Source organism: Sciurus vulgaris (genome assembly GCF_902686455.1).
Source record: "Sciurus vulgaris genome assembly, chromosome: 5".
Lineage (NCBI taxonomy): Eukaryota > Metazoa > Chordata > Mammalia > Rodentia > Sciuridae > Sciurus > Sciurus vulgaris.
Window position 1 is genome coordinate 169786407 of NC_136465.1, and position 18400 is coordinate 169804806.

An 18400-nucleotide genomic window follows, 5' to 3' on the forward strand; every position below is an offset into this window, starting at 1 on the left:
AAATCCCTGAAGGGATACAGAAAGCAGCATAACTTCTCTTCGCTACAGGACAAGTTCTCTTGCCCAAACTTGTCTGCAACTAAGGATCTGGAGAAGGCTAAGTTAGCCAAGCAAACAGCCACTCTCACCCTGCCAATCTTTCTTGGAGCAACCACCAGGCCTAAGCAGAGACAGGCATATGCTATGCTATGTTTTCATAGTCTCTTTCATAAAATAATTATTAGGAGCCTATCTAAAGTAGGCAAATAAGTATGAAAACAGTTTTGTTTTCTTTTATTGGGGGGAGGGAAAAGATTTATTCTATTCAATCTCTTGACAAGAAATATTTGCCAATTATAAATCTGACAAAGAACTTGTATCTAGAATATATACAGAATTCTTAAAATTCAGTAAGACAAACCAAACAAAGGTGAGGGAGGGGGGATGAAAGACTTGAACAGACATCACACCAAACAAGGATAATAATAAGCACATGAAATAGATCCTACATTGTTAATCATTAGAGTAATGCCAATTAAAACCACAATATATTTGTTATAATAAAAAGGGGGGATAAAACAAGCCACTTTGGAAAACAGTTAGTTTGTTTAAAAGTTAAGGAAGAACTTACCATAACCTCAGTAATTCCACTCCTAGGAATCTACCCAAAAGAAATTTAAAAACATACGTCCACATGAATGTGAATGTTCATAACAAATTATTCATAATAACCAAACTGGTAAGCAGATAAAATAAGGTATCTACATTCAATAAAATACCATCTAGTGATTAAAAAATAACTACGTAGAGATACATAACACAACCTGGATGAGCCTCAGAAACATGCTAAGTGAAAGATGACACAAAAGATGATATATACATATGATTCCACTAATATGAAATGTCCAGGAAGAGGAAATTTTAGCCAGAAAGTATATCAGAAATTGTCTGAAGAGGGCTGGAGTGGGATCAGGGACTTTTTATAAAAGACCCCGAGAGAATTTGGGGGATGATAGAAATAAAAACTGCAGTGTAGTGAAGGTGGCAAAACTCCATAAATTTACTCAAAATCACTGAATAAGAACACTTAGCGGGGAAGGGAAAAAATAACAGAATGAATCAAACAACATTACTCTATGTAAATTTATGATTACACAAATGGTATGCCTTTATGCCATGTACAAACAGAGAAACAACATGTATCCCATTTGTTTACAATAAAAAAAAAAAAAAAACAGAAAAAAAAACAGATTGGATAAATTTTTAAAATTTTTTTTAGTTGTAGATGGACACAATACCTTTATTTCATTTATCTTTACATAGTGCTGAAGATCAAACTCAGGGTCTCAACACATGCTAGGCAAGCATTCTACCACTGAGCTACAACCCAGCCCAACACTGGATGAATTTTACAGTCTGGAAATTGGGTCTCAATAGAGCTTCTAAAAAAGCAACTGCCAAATATATATATGCATATGTGTGTGTGTGTGTGTGTGTGTGTGCGCATTTATACATATTTATCTCATATATACATGAATAAGTAAATTTGTTGAGAAACAAGTATATATAGAAAGTATATTCTATAAGAAATATTTATCATCCCACTAAGGTATTATGTAATCATAAAGCAATTATGAATACTGATTTAGTGAAAATGGCATTGCTGGAAGAAGAGTGAGTCTATAAAATTGCTAATTCCTCATATTCGACAGCCAAAAATAATGCCAAAAATTGATAAATCAAGAAGTAATACAATATGCATGCTATTTAGATGCACAGCAGTAAGCAACAGAAGAAATAAAAAGCTCTTTCCTATGAACCATTCATGGAATAAAATGATCTGAAACGCAATGCCAAAGCCTGCAACTGACCACATGGTCTCAGAAAGTTCTACAAGAACACCAGGTACTGTCCCACTTGCTGGCCCTTCATCCACTACAGGGTGTAAAGACAACACCACAGAAGGACCTAAATCACTCACAGACCACCTGAGGACAGCTGTTGAGGAAAAGCAACATTTGCAAAATGCCTTGCACAAAGGCTGAAAACAGGACCTCCGCAACCTAATAGGAAGAAAAGAAAATGACTCTATGCTTCCTGTAATTTAACAGAGAAGCAGAAAGATGTCTAGTTTTTTTGTTTGTTTGTTTGTTTGTTTTGGGGGAGGGGCGTGCTGGGGATCGAACCCAGGGCCTTGTACTTACAAGGCAAGCACTCTACCGACTGAGCTACCTCCCCAGCCAGATGTCTAGTTTTAAAAGGACCAGAAAGAATATTACAGATTATGAGATACAGAAGAGGTAACATTTTACTTTTGATCCAGTCAATTTAATCAAGTCTCCAGCACAGGGGCAAGAGTGGTTAGGGCTTAGATGGATCAGGGGAGTGACTGCTGAAAGGCATTGGGTTTGAGGTTATGGGGGTTTGTTTGTTTTTCTTTTTTTGGGGGGAGAAGGATTATTGGGGATTGAACTCAAGGCACTCAACCACTGAGCCACATCCCCAGCCCTATTTTGTATTTTATTTAGAGACAGGGACTCACTGAGTTGCTTAGCGCCTCCCCATTGCTGAGGCTGGCTTTGAACTGTCTTAGCATCTTGAGCTGCTGGGATTACAGGTGTACGCCACCATGCCAGCTGTTTGTTTGCTGTGGGGAGAGGGTTTGGTGCTGGGGCTCAAACCTAGGGCCTCATACATGCTAACTAAGCACGTGCTCTACTACTAAGCTCCACCCCCAGTTCTTAAGGCTACATTTTTAAGGACAGCAATTATTCTAATTTTTCAAAATTACAGACTACAATCTATTAGTGGGTCCAGGAATTGTTGGTCTCTATCAACAAATTTTGAATGGAAAATGCTACAATACTGAGAACATAGCAAGAGTAAGTATTATTTGGTAAGACTAATTCTAAGTTATATTCCCACATATACCCATATGTGTATATGTGAGGTCAGAATACATAAAGTAATTTCTTACTCAGTCTGAAATAGTTTTTAAACTCAAAAGCACAGCATCCACACCATGTCCTCCATCCTACCAACTTTCCCCCAGGGAGGAAAAGTAGTCGTCATTTCTCTGCCACCACACCAAATGAGAATGACAGAAGACGCATTTGCTACTGTCCATAGCTCCCAAGAAAAATAACTAAAAGCCCTGAAAATGCATTTGTAAAAACTGGACTAAAATAAAGTCTATTCTAGAGATAAAAGCAAGAACTAAAAATGTGGAAAAAAAATTATTGAAAGGAAAGAAAATACTTAGTAAGACAAAAACCATTTTTTCTCCTATTAAGAGTTAAGGTTTCCACTCCAAATTTAAACCTATAATTGTTTCAGTTGCATCTGTCAACTTAAACAGTCCCTTTGATACTCTCAGTTATTTCTGTGAAAAACTAAAACATATCCTATAATGGCTTTAAACAGAATTTTAGAAAACCAAAGGAAAAAAATCTTTGAGGAGTCACTGACAAGCATTTTAAAAATCCAATAAAGAGCCTGGCAACACATTGATTTTTTTTTATGTTTTAAAACACAAAAAGATAAATCGTGAAGCTATTGTAACAAGCAAGACAGGAAGAAAACTTGATAAGAAATAAGTTATTCAAGGGGCCTTTGGGTTCATGCTGATATGTTCTCCGGAGTCCATACCATCTCATCTTGTCATACTAGCCAAGACAACAGCTGTATCCAAAGAGACACCAATAGAAAAATACAGGAGGGAAATCCCAGACAGAGGTTGAAAAATCTGGGGTTCAAGTCAAACTCTGCACTTACCACCTCTGTTATATTGTGAAATTCATTCAAAAACCTTTGTGCTTTGGTTTTCTCATGTGTAAAGTTAGGATAAGGCACAACCTATTTGGTAGAGCTACTGTGAAGATCAAAACTAAACATAATGGAACTGCAACTGTGGTTCAGGGGTAGAGTGCTTGCCTAGCATGCGTGAGGGCACTGAGTTTGATCCTTAGCACCACATAAAACTAACTAAAATAAAGGTATTGTGTTCATGTACAACAACAAAAAAAATTTTTTTAAACACTAGACATACACAGAAGTACTCTGTAAAATGCTTTACAAACATTAGTCTGTTCTATTCTCTTTTGAGACAGGATCTCATTATGTTGCCCAGGCTGGCCTCAAACTTGCAATTCTTCCACCTCAATCTGAGTACCTGAGAGCACAGGCGTGCACCACTGCACCAGGCTCAAATGTTAATTTTTGTAATTTACTAAGATTCCCAGTTACACAGCTGATTCACCTGAACCTAAGCAAGAGGTTGTACTATGCTCATCTCAAATGTTAACAGTAACATTTCCTTCTCATATAGTTTGTTAGACAAGGGAATGCACCATAACTTTAAGTTTCTAGAAAAAAAGATGACATTGAGGGTACTGCAACATTACTTCTGACACTTAGTTTTGCAGATATCTCACTCCTGAACATCTCTTAATTGAAAAAAAGCAAATTACAGTATCTCTAATTTGTATTTATCTGATCTAATCCTCCTCCCCACCCATTCCCTCAAATTAAATTGATTTTAAATAAAATTCAATCAAGTAGCCACTACTGAGATACAAAGTTACTGACAATAAAAGTAATTGCTCCCTACAGGTGATTATAGTATAAGTACTTTCAGTCAACTAACTTTGTTAAATAGAATTCTCCATTTCCCAAGTCAAATATGCTGAGTGATGCCTCTGGTGTTCTTATTGCTAGAACTAGTTACTAATTCTATCATACCCGCCCCAAGCACTCTTCTCCCAGTAGCTGAGAAGTGAGAATCACTTGTTTATTCACCAACCTGTTTATACAAGTTGTAAACTTTTAAATTACACAACTGAATGTCATATAATCCACAAAATGGAAAAGTTTCCTTGAAAAAAACTCAGATTTGAATGCTTTGTGAACACTTAATAAATCAAGACATTGAAATTTTTTGCTCAGTCAAATCAAATGTGGGCAAGACAACTGCAAAAGACTTGATAGAAGGTGCAAATATAAACTGGGTGTGGTAGTGCACACTGGTAATTCCAGTGACTCTGGAGAATGAGGCAGGAGGATCCCAAGTTCAAAGCCAGCCTCAGCAACTTGGCAAAGCCCTAAGCAACTTAGTGAGACCCTGTCTCAAAATAAAAATATAAAAAAGGCTGGGGATTAGCTCAGTGGAAGTGCCCCTGGGTTCAATTCTCAGTTAAAAAAAAAAAAAAAAAAAAAAAAGAAGAAGAAGAGGAAGAAGAAGAAGGGGCATATATAAAACATACAGTTTCACCCAGACTGCTTTGAATGCCATTAAGGCTTTGTTCCTCTTTTTAAACACAAACCAGCAAACAAAAAGCACTAGAATTCACAGATGATACTTTGTAAGGATATTCCCCAACACCAAAAAAAAAAAAAAAAAGGATTTTTTAATCTAGTAGTATTTCAATCAGTACATTTATAAGCATATAAAAGGCCTTATGGTATTGGTACCAAAATAGACAGGTAGATCAATGGTACAGAATAGAGGACAAGGACATAAACCCAAATAAATACAATTTTCTCATATTAGACAAAGGGGCCAAAAATATGCAATGGAGAAAACATAGCCTCTTCAACAAATGGTGCTGGGAAAACTGGAAATCCATATGCAACAGAATGAAACTAAACCCCTATCTCTCACCCTGCACAAAACTCAACTCAAAATGGATCAAGGACCTTGGGATCAGACCAGAGACCTTCCATCTTATAGAAGAAAAAAAGTAGGTCCAAATCTTCCACATGTCGGCCTAGGATCAGACTTCCTTAACGGAACTCCCATAGCATAAGAAATAAAAGCAAGAATCAACAACTGGGATAGATTCAAACTAAATAGCTTTCTCTCAGCAAAGGAAACTATCAGTAATGCAAAGAGAGAGCCTACAGAGTGGGAGAAAATCTTTGCCACTCATACTTCAGATAGAGCACTAATTTCCAGAATATATAAAGAACTCAAAAAACTCTACACCAAGAATACAAATAACCCAATCAACAAATGGGCTAAGGAAATGAACACACACCTCACAGAAGAAGATCTACAAGCAATCAACAGATATATGAAAAAATGTTCAACATCTCTAGTAATAAAAGAAATGCAAAACAAAACTACTCTAAGATTCTATCTCACCCCAATTAGAATGGCGATTATCAAGAACACAAGCAACAACAGGTGTTGGCGAGGACATGGGGAAAAGGTACACTCATACATTGCTGGTGGGGTTGCAAATTAGTGCAGCCACTCTGGAAAGTAGTATGGAGATTCCTCAGAAAGCTCGGAATGGAACCACCATTTGACCCAGTTATCCCACTCCTCGGCCTACACCCAAAGGACTTAAAATCAGCATACTACAGTGATACAGCCACATCAATGTTCACAGCTGCTCAATTCACAATAGCCAGATTGGGAACCAACCTAGATGTCCCTCAATTGATGAATGGATAAAGAAACTGTGGTATATATATACAATGGAATATTACTCCGCCATAAAGAATGATAAAATTATGGCATTTGCAGGCAAATGGATGAAACTGGAGAATATCATGCTAAGTGAGATAAGCCAATCTCAAAAAAACAAGGAAGAATGATCTCGCTGATAAGCGGATGATGACCCTTAATGGGGAGTGGGAGCGGTTAGGGTTAGGGTTACGTTTAGGGTTAGGGTTAGGGAGGGTGGCAAGAATGGAAGAAGGAAGAACTGTATAGAGGGAAAAGAGGGGTGGGAGGAGTGAGGGGTAAGGGAAAAAATAACAGAATGAATCAAACAAAATTACCCTACGTAAATTTATGATTACACAAATGGTATGCCTTTACTCCATGTACAGAGAAACAACATGTATCCCATGTGTTTACAATTAAAAAAAAGGCCTTGACCTCCTAATTATTAAAGAGTAAACATAGTTGTTGATATTAAAATAAAATGCTCTAAGTTAAAATAAAAGTTTTAAATTATTTTCCCAATTGTTTAGATTAATCCTTGTGACCTACCAGTCTTGATTGCATCAGCTAAGAGAATACTGATTATTATTTCTTTAATTATAGCTATGGGTGGCCATTCACTCCATATATTCCAGCTGGCCTGGGACTGTTTCAACTAACTACTCGTGCCCCAACTTGAATGATAAGTTCATATGGTCACCTTAATAATAAAAGATATAAAGTTATAGTATCAAAGTGACAAGAAGTCAACATTAGGACCCTCACTGTTTTCTAAAAGCCCATTCTAAATAATTAAGTTTGTTCTGCAGAACTAAACCCTATTCTAATCAGACTGCTATTCCTAAACCTTTCCTATATAAAAACTCCTAAGCTGATGCACACAAATGTTCTTCCATTTAAAAAATAATTCCAACCCTCAAAATAGTCTAGCCTTAATCAACACTTGGGAAGACGCATAAGCACATGCAAATAAATCACAAAGAAACAACTAGGAATCTAAGCACATCAACTTAAAAATTCTGCATGGCTTTAAATGTTTACAACTTTTCTGAGCTGGTTTCTATTTCTGTAAAACTGGAAGGAGATTTGTCTCCTCCACTTACAGAGAGAGCACAGCAGCCAGCATAGAAGCACATGGAGTGCTTTGTAAAAACAGCGGATGGCCAGCCCAGAAAGCTTGTTAACTGCTCAGGAAAGAAGGCTGAGGTGACCTTGCATAAAAAAGCAAAACCTCTACAAGGTGGAAGATGGGCCTTTTTTCCCTTTCTTCATAAGTTTTTAATTCAAATGTGTTACTAGGGGCGTTTGTAAGGGAAGAGTTACTAGAACAGTGAGACACTTGGTCCACTTACTGCTGGCGAATTTAACATGAACATGCAATGATTTTTATCTAGTAATCGTCAACTCCCAGATTTATGACTGAACTTCAGGAGGTTTAAAGCCCCCAAATGGTAAAATAATGTGAGTCAGCAAACACACTCTCAAGTGACCATATGTCCCCTGGGCGAGTCAATCTCCAGGAGGGAGGAACAGGCCTCAAACAGAAGGTACTAACTTGAACTGTCAGCTTAGATAAGTCACTCTACCTGTGTGCCTTAATTTCCTTGTCCTTCCAAAGAGAACACTGCCTTGTCTATTTCAAAAGGTAATTGGAAGAATGAGATGAGAAAATATTGATCAAAGAGTTTTGCAACAATCAAAAGATTGTAGTTTTTATCTTTTACAATCACCATCAAGGGGCTGGGGTCGTGGCTCAGTGGTAGAGTGCTTGCCTAGCATGCGTGAGGCACTGGGTTCAATCCTCAGTACCATATAAAAATAAATAAAACAAATAAAGTTATAAAAAATAATGTTTAAACAATCACCATCCAATGCTGTTTTTTTTTTTTTAAATCCTGTCTGAAGATGGTTCTTATCTATTTAGAAAGGAATAGCAAAAGAATAAGGAAAGCAAATACAGTCCAATTAAAATTCACCTTCATCCCATTCCCTGACTCTTGGATTTGGTGGGCCAAGACCACACTAGGGAGATGTAAAGATCACAAGTTCAGTTCCTGCCCAGCTCAGGCTGTTCAGTGACCAGTGTTTCACACTGATAAATGCCTCCCAAATCTCAAAGCACAAAATGAGAGTTCACAAGGTTAGGCGCATTAATTAACAGTACTCATTTGGATTCTGTATTCATCAAATACAACAAGCAGCTATTCAATATTTGCCTATTTGCACAACTCTACAATCTCTAATTCAAAGATCCAGAGTACAAAATAAAGACCAATAAAATAAACTAAAATAAACTTGTCACCATCAGAAAGTGCCTCAAAGTAAATTAGCAGTTTTAAATCATGGCAAAGGGTCTGCACAGGCCTACAGCAGAGATAGCATAAGTAATGAATGTGCAGGTTACAGGAGGAGGCCCCTGCTGCAAAAGAAAAGAAAAATAAAGTAGTTCCAAGCAAAGAGACTACTTTCTGTGTTTCCACAAATTCCTATTAACTTCTCTTGCTCAGCTCCTCAGTGATCTGTAATTCCCATAGGAAGAACACAGCCTTCGTATCCTTTCAGATTCTTTTAAAGTCAGTTGAAGTTTATTTCCACACTTTATGCTTTACTTTCTTACTCCAAATAAGTAAAATTTTATAAACAATGAAATAATTGCATTACATGTAAATTAGATTAAGAGGCTGGCCATGAACTAATATATCACATGTCCTAAGTGAAGAGCACAGGATCAGAGGAAATGTCACTGCTTCAAAGCAGTCACTAGGACTGTAGTTCTTAGCCTCTGCTGCACAGCGTAATCGCCTGTAGGGGTTTCTAAATATGTGAATGGCTAAGCTCAATCTTAGGCCTAACTCAGTCCAACCCTCTGGAGGCTGGAGCTCCAGGCATCAATAATTTTTCTGATATATGCCAGGATATAGAACTACTATCAAAAGGAATAAGTTTCACAGCTTACAGAAGCTCTGGGACAGACCCAAAGCAGAAAGAAAACCAAACAAGCAAAACTTCCATATTCTCCGTAACTTGGAATAAATGACCATATTTTTCACCTAAAGCTTTCCATCTTCAATCTCAGTAGTGACGATCCCACTGGGAGATGAACAATAAGATGTATTCTCTTCCCTTTCTTCATAGCCTTCGTGGGGTTAAGTTTAATGCCAACCTAGCACTAAAAATGTAAGAACTGGGTAAATATTCTCAAATCTGGAAGGCGTCCAAATAGGTGACTATTGATTATGTTAGATTTTAAGATTAGCTTCAGAAATTCATGAGATTCAATTAACTTCTGGGAAGAGAAACTGTGTTAATCCCTTTGTTTAGCACTATAATGATTCATGTTCCTTTGCACACACCTAACAGCAGTGGCGTTTTTGGACGATCCTATAAGGAAACATGGATAGACATTCAAAGATATTTCAAAGAGCCACCCTTTCAAATCTCCTCAAGAATGTCAATATCCCCAAACAGCACGGAGATATAATTCATCAAGAACCTGGTTGACTTAAGCCATACCATTTCTCCGCCTTATTTGTTCCTCTGCCTTAACTCTGTTTTGGCCTCATCTGCTCAAGACTTCAAATAGCAAGAAGAGTCGGAAGACATTTTACAAACTTGCCTCAGAGGAAGCAGTTGTGCCCAGCTTTTTCCATTCTTCCTCATCTAACAAAGAAAGGCAATAGAAAGTCGGCTCTCTCTATTAAAACCATAAGGCTGAAAACTCCGCCCCCAAACCCAAGGAAGAGAATGGAATTTTTTGTTGCAGATTATTACAAAGACTCAAAAAATCTGTGCAGACAGAGACTAAATGACAGAAAATAAAAAGACAAGTCCAGCATTTAGAATTATAAGGCAGCAAGAAGACCAGGTTAAAAAATTATTATATAGCCAGGTGTGGTGGCACATGCCTGTAATCCCAGCAGCTCATGAGGCTGAGATGGACGGATCAAGCGTTCAAAGCCAGCCTCAGCAATGGCGAGGCACCAAGCAACTCAGTGAGACCCTGTCTCTAAATAAAATACAAAACAGGGCTGGGGTTGTGGCTCAGTGGTCAAGTGACCCTGAGTTCAATCCCTGGTACCCTACCCCCACCAAAAAATAATTATACAGCAGAGAGAAGAAAAAACAAAAGCAATCATTATTGCACTTGAGTGATTATTTTCCCATAATATCTGTAACTTTAATAACATGATTGTAATACTTGTAGAATTAAGAAATATATTTTGTATCCCTAAAAGCAAATTCACTGCTGAAACAAGCTGTGTTACCCTCTAAAATAAGTAATTTCAGGAATGACTACTACAACATCCTTTGATAAAACACACACGCGCTCACGCGCACACACACCCATCTACATTACAAACAACAGAAACCAACCTGGCTGTCCCGCGCTGGGAATCCATGATAACCTGGGGTTAGAGGCTCGTTCTATAAGAAAGAAAAGGGGGAAAAAATCAAACTGTAAGAGCAAACAAAATGTTCAGAATAATCAAATTGTCCCAAACTTATCAAAATATATGCCTTTCTCAGTTCCTTAAATGTTCCTTTGCTGTATTCCATCCTACCCAACTATATCTATCCATCCCAGCTGAGCCTCTACAATGGCACAAGCAAAAACAGAAAAACAATATCTGCTTAGGAACACTATTCATACACACTATTTTCCTCCAGTGCAGCTAAATCTGTTTCCTTCTCAGTCTATGTCCAGCAGGGTGCCAGTGAGAGGTGGGGCAGAACAATTTCTAACTTCATACCGTGGGACTTTAAGAACTCATCCCCTAGTCACTGAAAATCAGTAGCACTCCTACACACTAGAAAAATCAAAAACTTCCACAAATTTCCATGTGTCCCCTGGTCAGAAAGGGGAAGAATAGCACCCTGCTGAGAACTGCCCCTTGACCTGCAAAACTTTAGCACCTCCTCCCCATCAATTTGTTTTTCCTCAGTTCTTTTAAATCTAGATGAAATTCTACCTTAAGACTTTTTCTACCAACCTGTATCATTTTATGGACTCAAGTGATTCAAGCATGTATATATGTCAATATTTACTTAGGTTATTTGTGCAGCTTACTTTATGATGGTAACCTTATTTTTAAAGGTATATTAAGTGCCTGTCTCAACCTCACATTAAACCATTAAATAAAGATCCTTGAAGGTAAGGATTCTAGTCAATAAAAACTATGCAAACACTAATTTAGTGTAAAGTCACACAACACAAGCACTAATTGATGGCTTACTTGACCCATTCAATCATTCCATCAACATATACTGAATAGTGAAATCTCCTGAGCATTGTTAGAGAAATGAAGGAATATGAAAAAGGAATGAAACAAAGCCCTGGCCCACAAGGGAGCTGCAAAGAAAAGGCAAGAGATACATGTTCACATGCTGGTGCTTTTGTCATTGCCAAAGTGTTCAACACACCTTCTTAAAGTCATTCATCCTGCTCCCATCTTTTGTACTTTCATTCCTAGCATAACAAGTATTTAAGAGGAATATGTGCTGATAGGACTTTCAAATATGCCAAGAGAATAACCCTTGCACCTAATGGTGGCTGTATCAAGACAGGATTATCTTCATTTCTTTGACAGTTGAAACTCTACACTCCCTTCAAAAACAAGAGTGCCAAGAGTCAATTTTTAAACTCACTACAGAGTCCCTGTGTTGTGTTTATCATGGTTTCCCCAAAATCGAGTCAATGTCTATACATAGTAGACACCCAAAAGCATGTGTAAGTAAATAAATGGAGTTACAGAACCAGAAATGACTTAGGGATTTAGTCACTGATTCAATCAAAGGAAAGCCAAGTCCTAATTCTCTATTTTGGACACTTTGAAGCTACCTGCCTTAAAAAAAATTATGAGTACCCAAACAGTCATGAGTAAGAAAAAAAAATGTTGACAGACTCATAGTTTGATTTTTGTTTACTAAAAAGCTACAACACTCAAGATAGTATGAGCTGGACACAGTGGTCCACACCTGTAATCCCAGGCTGAGGCAGAAGGATCACATATGCAAGACCAGCCTGGACAACTTAGTGAGACCCTGCATCAAAAAATTAAAAAGTACTGGGGATGTAGCTTAGTAGCAGAGCACTTGCCTAGCATGTGGGAAGCCCTGGTTCAATCCCCAGCACCACAAAAAAGATAGTGTGATACTGGCCCAAGGACAGACATATGGGCCAATGGACTAGAGTTCAAAGTCCAGGAAAAAAACCTTACCGTTATGGTCAACTAATTTTTCAAAAGGGTGCCAAGAAAGTCAATAGAGTGGTCTTTTCAACAAATAGTGCTGTGACCACTGGATATCCACATGTAAAAAAATGAAGTTGGAATCCTACCCCACAACATATACAGAATTAACTCAAAGTAGATCATACCCAGAACTATAAAACTCTTAAACCCTAAGCCTTTGGCTAGGCAACAGTTTCTTCAATATGATACCAAAAGCACAAGTGACAAAGCAAAAGGGACAAATTAGATGTCATTAAAATTTAAAACTTCTGTGCTTCAAAGGACACCATTAAGTGAAAAGACAGAATGGGAGAAAATATTTGCAAATTATGTCTCATAAAGGATGCATACCCAGACTATATAAAGAACTCTTGTGACTCAACAATAAAAAGAGGGCCAGGTTGTGGCTCAGGGGTAGAGCACTTGGCTAGCATGTGTGAGGCACTGGGTTCAAATGTCAGCACCACATATAAATAAGTAAATAAAAAAGGTCCATCAACAACTAATAAAAATATTTTTAAAAAACAATAAAAATAATTCAACTTAAATATGAGAAAAGAGGGCTAGGAAGGTAGTTCATGGTAGAGTACTTGCCTAGTGAGGTCCTGGGTTCAATCCCTAGCACCACACACAAAAAGAAAAAAAAGGATTTAAACAGGCAGTTCTCCAAAACAGATAAGCAAATGGCCAGTAAGCACATGAAAAGATGCTAAACACCATTAGCCATTATGCAAATCAAAACCATATTGAGGGCTGGGGCTGTAGCTGAGAGGCAGAACATTTGCCTAGCACATATGAGGCACTGGGTTCAATCCTTAGTACCGCATAAAAATAAATAAAATAAAGGCATTCTGTCCATATACAACTATTGAAAAAATTTTTAAACCATATATACAACTATTTAAAAAAATTTTAAACCACATCACTCACACACAGAGACACACACACACACAAAATTACAATCAAAAAGTCTGACAATAACAATCCATGGCAAGGATATAGAAAAACAGGAATTCTTATAACATTGCTGGCTGGGAATGTAAAATGGTACAGCTGCTTTGGAAACAGTTGGGTAGTCCCAGAGAATTACTATATCACCCAACAATTCCACACTAAGGTATATAACCAAGAACAACAAAAACATATGTCCATACAAAACCTTGAGCATGAAAGTTCATAGCAGCATTATTTCATAATAATCAAAATGCAAAAACAACCCAAATGTCTACCAATTGATAAACAAAATACAGAACATCCATAACTGAATACTATTTATCAGTTAAAAAGGAATGGACTATTGATACAACATGGATGATCTGAAAACATCCTGCTAAGTGAAAAGGGCCAGACCCAAAAAGACAACAAATTACATGATTCTATTTATAGGAAATGTCCAACTAGGCAAATTCATAGTGACAGAAAACAGATTAGTGGTTCCAGAGATCAGAGGGTGGAAATAAGCAGTGGCTGCTAACAGATAATGGGGTTTTTTTGGGAGGATGATGGAAATATTCTAGAACTGGACACTGGTGATATATACACAACTCTATGATCACACTAAAAATATTAAAAATACATCTCAAAGGTGAGATTAAAGATCTCTGAATTAAATCTCATTAAACCTGCTATTTAAAAATAATAACAGTTAAGCCATGTTGGCTATTTTCACACGGGGGAAGCAAGAGGAATTGGGTTACTGGGGATTTAACCCAGGGGTGCTTTTCCACTGAGCTACTCTACCCTGTTTACTTTGTATTTTGAGACAAGGTCTCTCACTCCTGCCTCACCTTTCTGAGTTTCTGGGATTACATGGGTGCACCACCTCACCTAGGTTCACATGATTTTTAAGGGGAGATATATACAGCTTAGACTACAAAAAAAGAACAAGGTCCCTGATAGCAACAAGTAAATTTACTTCAATACCATTCCCCAACGATGCTAATGACAGAGATGATGACCAGCAGATATGGAACAACTGAGCTGCATGGTTCCAGGAGAAAGGGAAGGGGAAGAAAAAGTAGTAAAGAGAAGGAGGTAATACAGGGATACATAAGAATGTGTTTCCTACCATTAGGGAAATTGAGTCAGAGATAGTAAGCAATTGACTCAATAACACAGATATTAAAAAAGAAAAACAAACTGCTGACTCATCCTTTCTCTATTTTGCCAAACTCTCCTCCTAACAAACCATTCTATATTATCCCTTCACAGTAATTATTTCAAGATTCTTTCAGAAAGGAATTTATGATTAAGAAAATAATTGAAAACTCCAAAAACTTATTATTCATCACTTCCAGAGACCATCCTACATATAAACAATATTCCACAACATCTTCAATGCAGAAAACTATAAAAAGATCACTTTTCTACAAGCCAATGTTGTCAAAAACTTTAATAGTGAAGATGGATGTAACAGGTTGCACAGAGATGTGTTGGAGGAAATGGATCTACTCTCCGATCTGTCCTGGCAAAGCTTTGTGTTCTGTATTTCTGCCTCTCAGGTAAGACTACTGGTAACTCTCTGGGCCTCAGAAACTCCCTGCACCTCTCACTGGCCTATAACTTTAAGAAAATGACTCACTTTCCTTTTTTTTATGTTCCTTGTACATACCTATCTCTTACAAATGCATTAATTTTGCAAATAATTCTGAATTTTACAGACATGGGTCTTACTGTGTATATTCTCCAGTAATTTGCTTTTTTTCTTTTTTGCTCAATCCTATGTGAGACTCATCTTCATGAATGAATACCATTATGCCCCAGTAATTTTGACTGCTGTTTAGTATTTTCTTATAAATATGTCAAATTTTATTTCTGTACTATTTTTCCTATTAATGAATAATTAAATTCTTCCCAGTTATACTGTTTGTGCTCACAAGCCATGCTGCCTGTGAACATTCTTTTAGATTTGAGATACATTTTCCACTCATGAGATCTGCAAAAATCAAAATGAAAATATCTCACACTGGCAAGAAAGTACATAACTGGTACCTTCATATCTAACAGAAATGCAAGTATTTGGGGATCACCAGTTTGAAAAGCAATTTAACAAAAATATTAAATGCACATACCTTCTCATAATTTCACATCTATCTACTCTAGAGAATTGTTTGCACATATTCCAAGAAGCATGTACAAAGATTTTCAGTACAGTGCTGTCAGTAACAGTGAAAAACTAGAAAGAACTTCACTACCTAAAGTGCTATACAAATTCAATGCAATTCCAATTAAAATCCCAATGACGTACCTTGCAGAAATAGAGCAAGCAATTATGAAATTCATCTGGAAGAATAAGAAACCAAGAATAGCTAAAGCAATCCTTAGCAGGAAGAGTGAAACAGGGGGTACTGCAATACCAGATCTTCAACTCTACTACAAAGCAATAGTAACAAAAACGGCATGGTATTGGTACCAAAATAGAAAGGTAGATCAATGGTACAGAATAGAGGACACAGACATAAACCCAAATAAATACAATTTTCTCATACTAGACAAAGGTGCCAAAAATATGCAATGGAGAAAAGATAGCCTCTTCAACAAATGGTGCTGGGAGAATTGGAAATCCATATGCAACAGAATGAAACTAAACCCATATCTCTCACCATGCACAAAACTCAACTCAAAATGGATTAAGGACCTCGGAATCAGACCAGAGACCCTGCAGATTATAGAAGAAAAAGTAGGTCCAAATCTTCACCTTGTAGGTCTAGGATCAGACTTCCTTAACAGGACTCCCATAGCACAAGAAATAAAAGCTAGAATCAACCACTGGGATAGATTCAAACTAAAAAGCTTTCTCTCAGCAAAGGAAACTATCAGCAATGCAAAGAAAGAGCCTACAGAGTGGGAGAATATCTTTGCCAATCATACTTCAGATAGAGCACTAATCTCCAGAATCTATAAAGAACTCAAAAAACTCTACTCCAAGAAGTCAAATAATCCAGTCGACAAATGGGCTAAGGAAATGAATAGACACTTCACAGAAGAAGATCTACAAGCAATCAACAAACATATGGAAAAATGTTCAACATCTCTAGTAATAAGAGAAATGCAAATCAAAACCACCCTAAAATTCCATCTCACCCCAATTAGAATGGCGATTATCAAGAATACGAGCAACAACAGGTGTTGGCGAGGATGTGGGGAGAAAGATACACTCATACATTGCTGGTGGGGCTGCAAATTAGTGCAGCCACTCTGGAAAGCAGTGTGGAGATTCCTTAGAAAACTTGGAATGGACCCTCCATTTGACCCAGCTATCCCACTCCTTGGCCTATACCCAAAGGACTTAAAATCAGCATACTACAGAGATACCGCCACATCAATGTTCATAGCTGCTCAATTCACAATAGCCAGACTATGGAACCAACCTAGATGCCCTTCAATTGATGAGTGGATAAAGAAACTGTGGTATATATATACAATGGAATATTACTCAGCCATAAAGAATGATAAAATTATGGCATTTGCAGGCAAATGGATGAAATTGGAGAATATCATGCTAAGTGAGATAAGTCAATCTCAAAAAACCAAAGGACGAATGATATCGCTAATAAGTGGAGGATGACACATAATGGTGGGGAGGGAAGGGTTAGTGTTAGGGTTAGAGTTAGGGTTAGGGAGGGGGGCAAGTATGGAGGAAGGAAGTACTGTATAGAGGGTAAAGAGGGGTGGGAGGGGTGGGGGGAAGGGAAAAAATAACAGAATGAATCAAACAACATTACTCTATGTAAATTTATGATTACACAAATGGTATGCCTTTACGCCATGTACAAACAGAGAAACAACATGTATCCCATTTGTTTACAATAAAAAAAAAAAAAAAAAGAAGTACGTTGAAGCACCTACATATCTCAACCTCTACTTTACACTATTTGGGTAATAGTTGGGTTTCTACAACTTTATTCATCAATATAATAATTTTCTTTTCAAAAAAAAAAAAGAACTTCAATTTCCATTAATAAGGAAATAGTTATCAAGTATTATAAAATTTCAATATCCCAAGTATATTTTTAAAAATAAAGAAAAATTCCTATAAATGATATCACATTAATGACAGCAAAACAGCTTTCAAAATCACAGTACAAGAATTATTATTTCTACATGCATGTTAAAAAAAAGTAAAGAAATGCATAGGAAAGACCTTGAAGGATAAACACACAAACTTCTAACATTGGTTACATCAGGCAAAAACAATAGGATTTGAAAATAGAAGGAAGATCAGTAAAATGAAGTAGAGTACCAGGTGGGGAGAGAGGAAGATAGGGAAAAATGGAAGAACTGGGAAATGAAGCTGACCATTATGCTATATGCATACATATATCACAATACATTCCAATTTTATACATAACTATAATGCACCAATTAAAAAATAAACAGAAAACAGAAGTACAACAAAGTAGAGGAATGAGATCAAGGGGAGGGAGGAGGGAAAGGAAAAGAGGATGTGCTGGGGACTGAACATGAAACTGATACATGAACTTATGAATATGTCAAAATGACCCCCACCATTATGTATAACTATAATGCATTAAAAATAAAAAATAAAATTTTTAGAAATACAGGATTTGTGGAAGGTGTGAATTGTTTGAATTTTACAAAATGTAAAATGCATGATACATAACAGCTTATTGCTAATATTAGCGTATTGCCAATATTTCAGTATAACACATAAAATCAAATTTACATAATCTCATTTAGTCTTCACAATGCATGAAACGTGTTTTATCGACCTCATTTT

The 18400-nt window shown here is 36.9% G+C and overlaps 1 protein-coding gene across 27 annotated transcripts in view; it reads right to left on the minus strand.

Annotated features, from left to right (window-relative positions):
* Window positions 1-18400, minus strand: part of RBFOX2 (RNA binding fox-1 homolog 2) — a 272039-nt gene that overhangs the window by 172931 nt on the left and 80708 nt on the right. For 23 of the 27 annotated variants that reach the window (XR_013764067.1, XM_079141627.1, XM_079141631.1 and 20 more), the window contains exon 2: window positions 10805-10855. The exons of the other annotated variants lie outside the window; for them this stretch is intronic. Coding sequence is in view for 22 of the 23 variants with exons in the window: in XM_079141627.1 (XP_078997753.1) it covers window positions 10805-10855 (51 nt within the window). In the remaining variant the exon portion in view is untranslated. The remainder of the gene's footprint in view (window positions 1-10804; window positions 10856-18400) is intronic. 27 annotated transcript variants of the gene reach the window in all.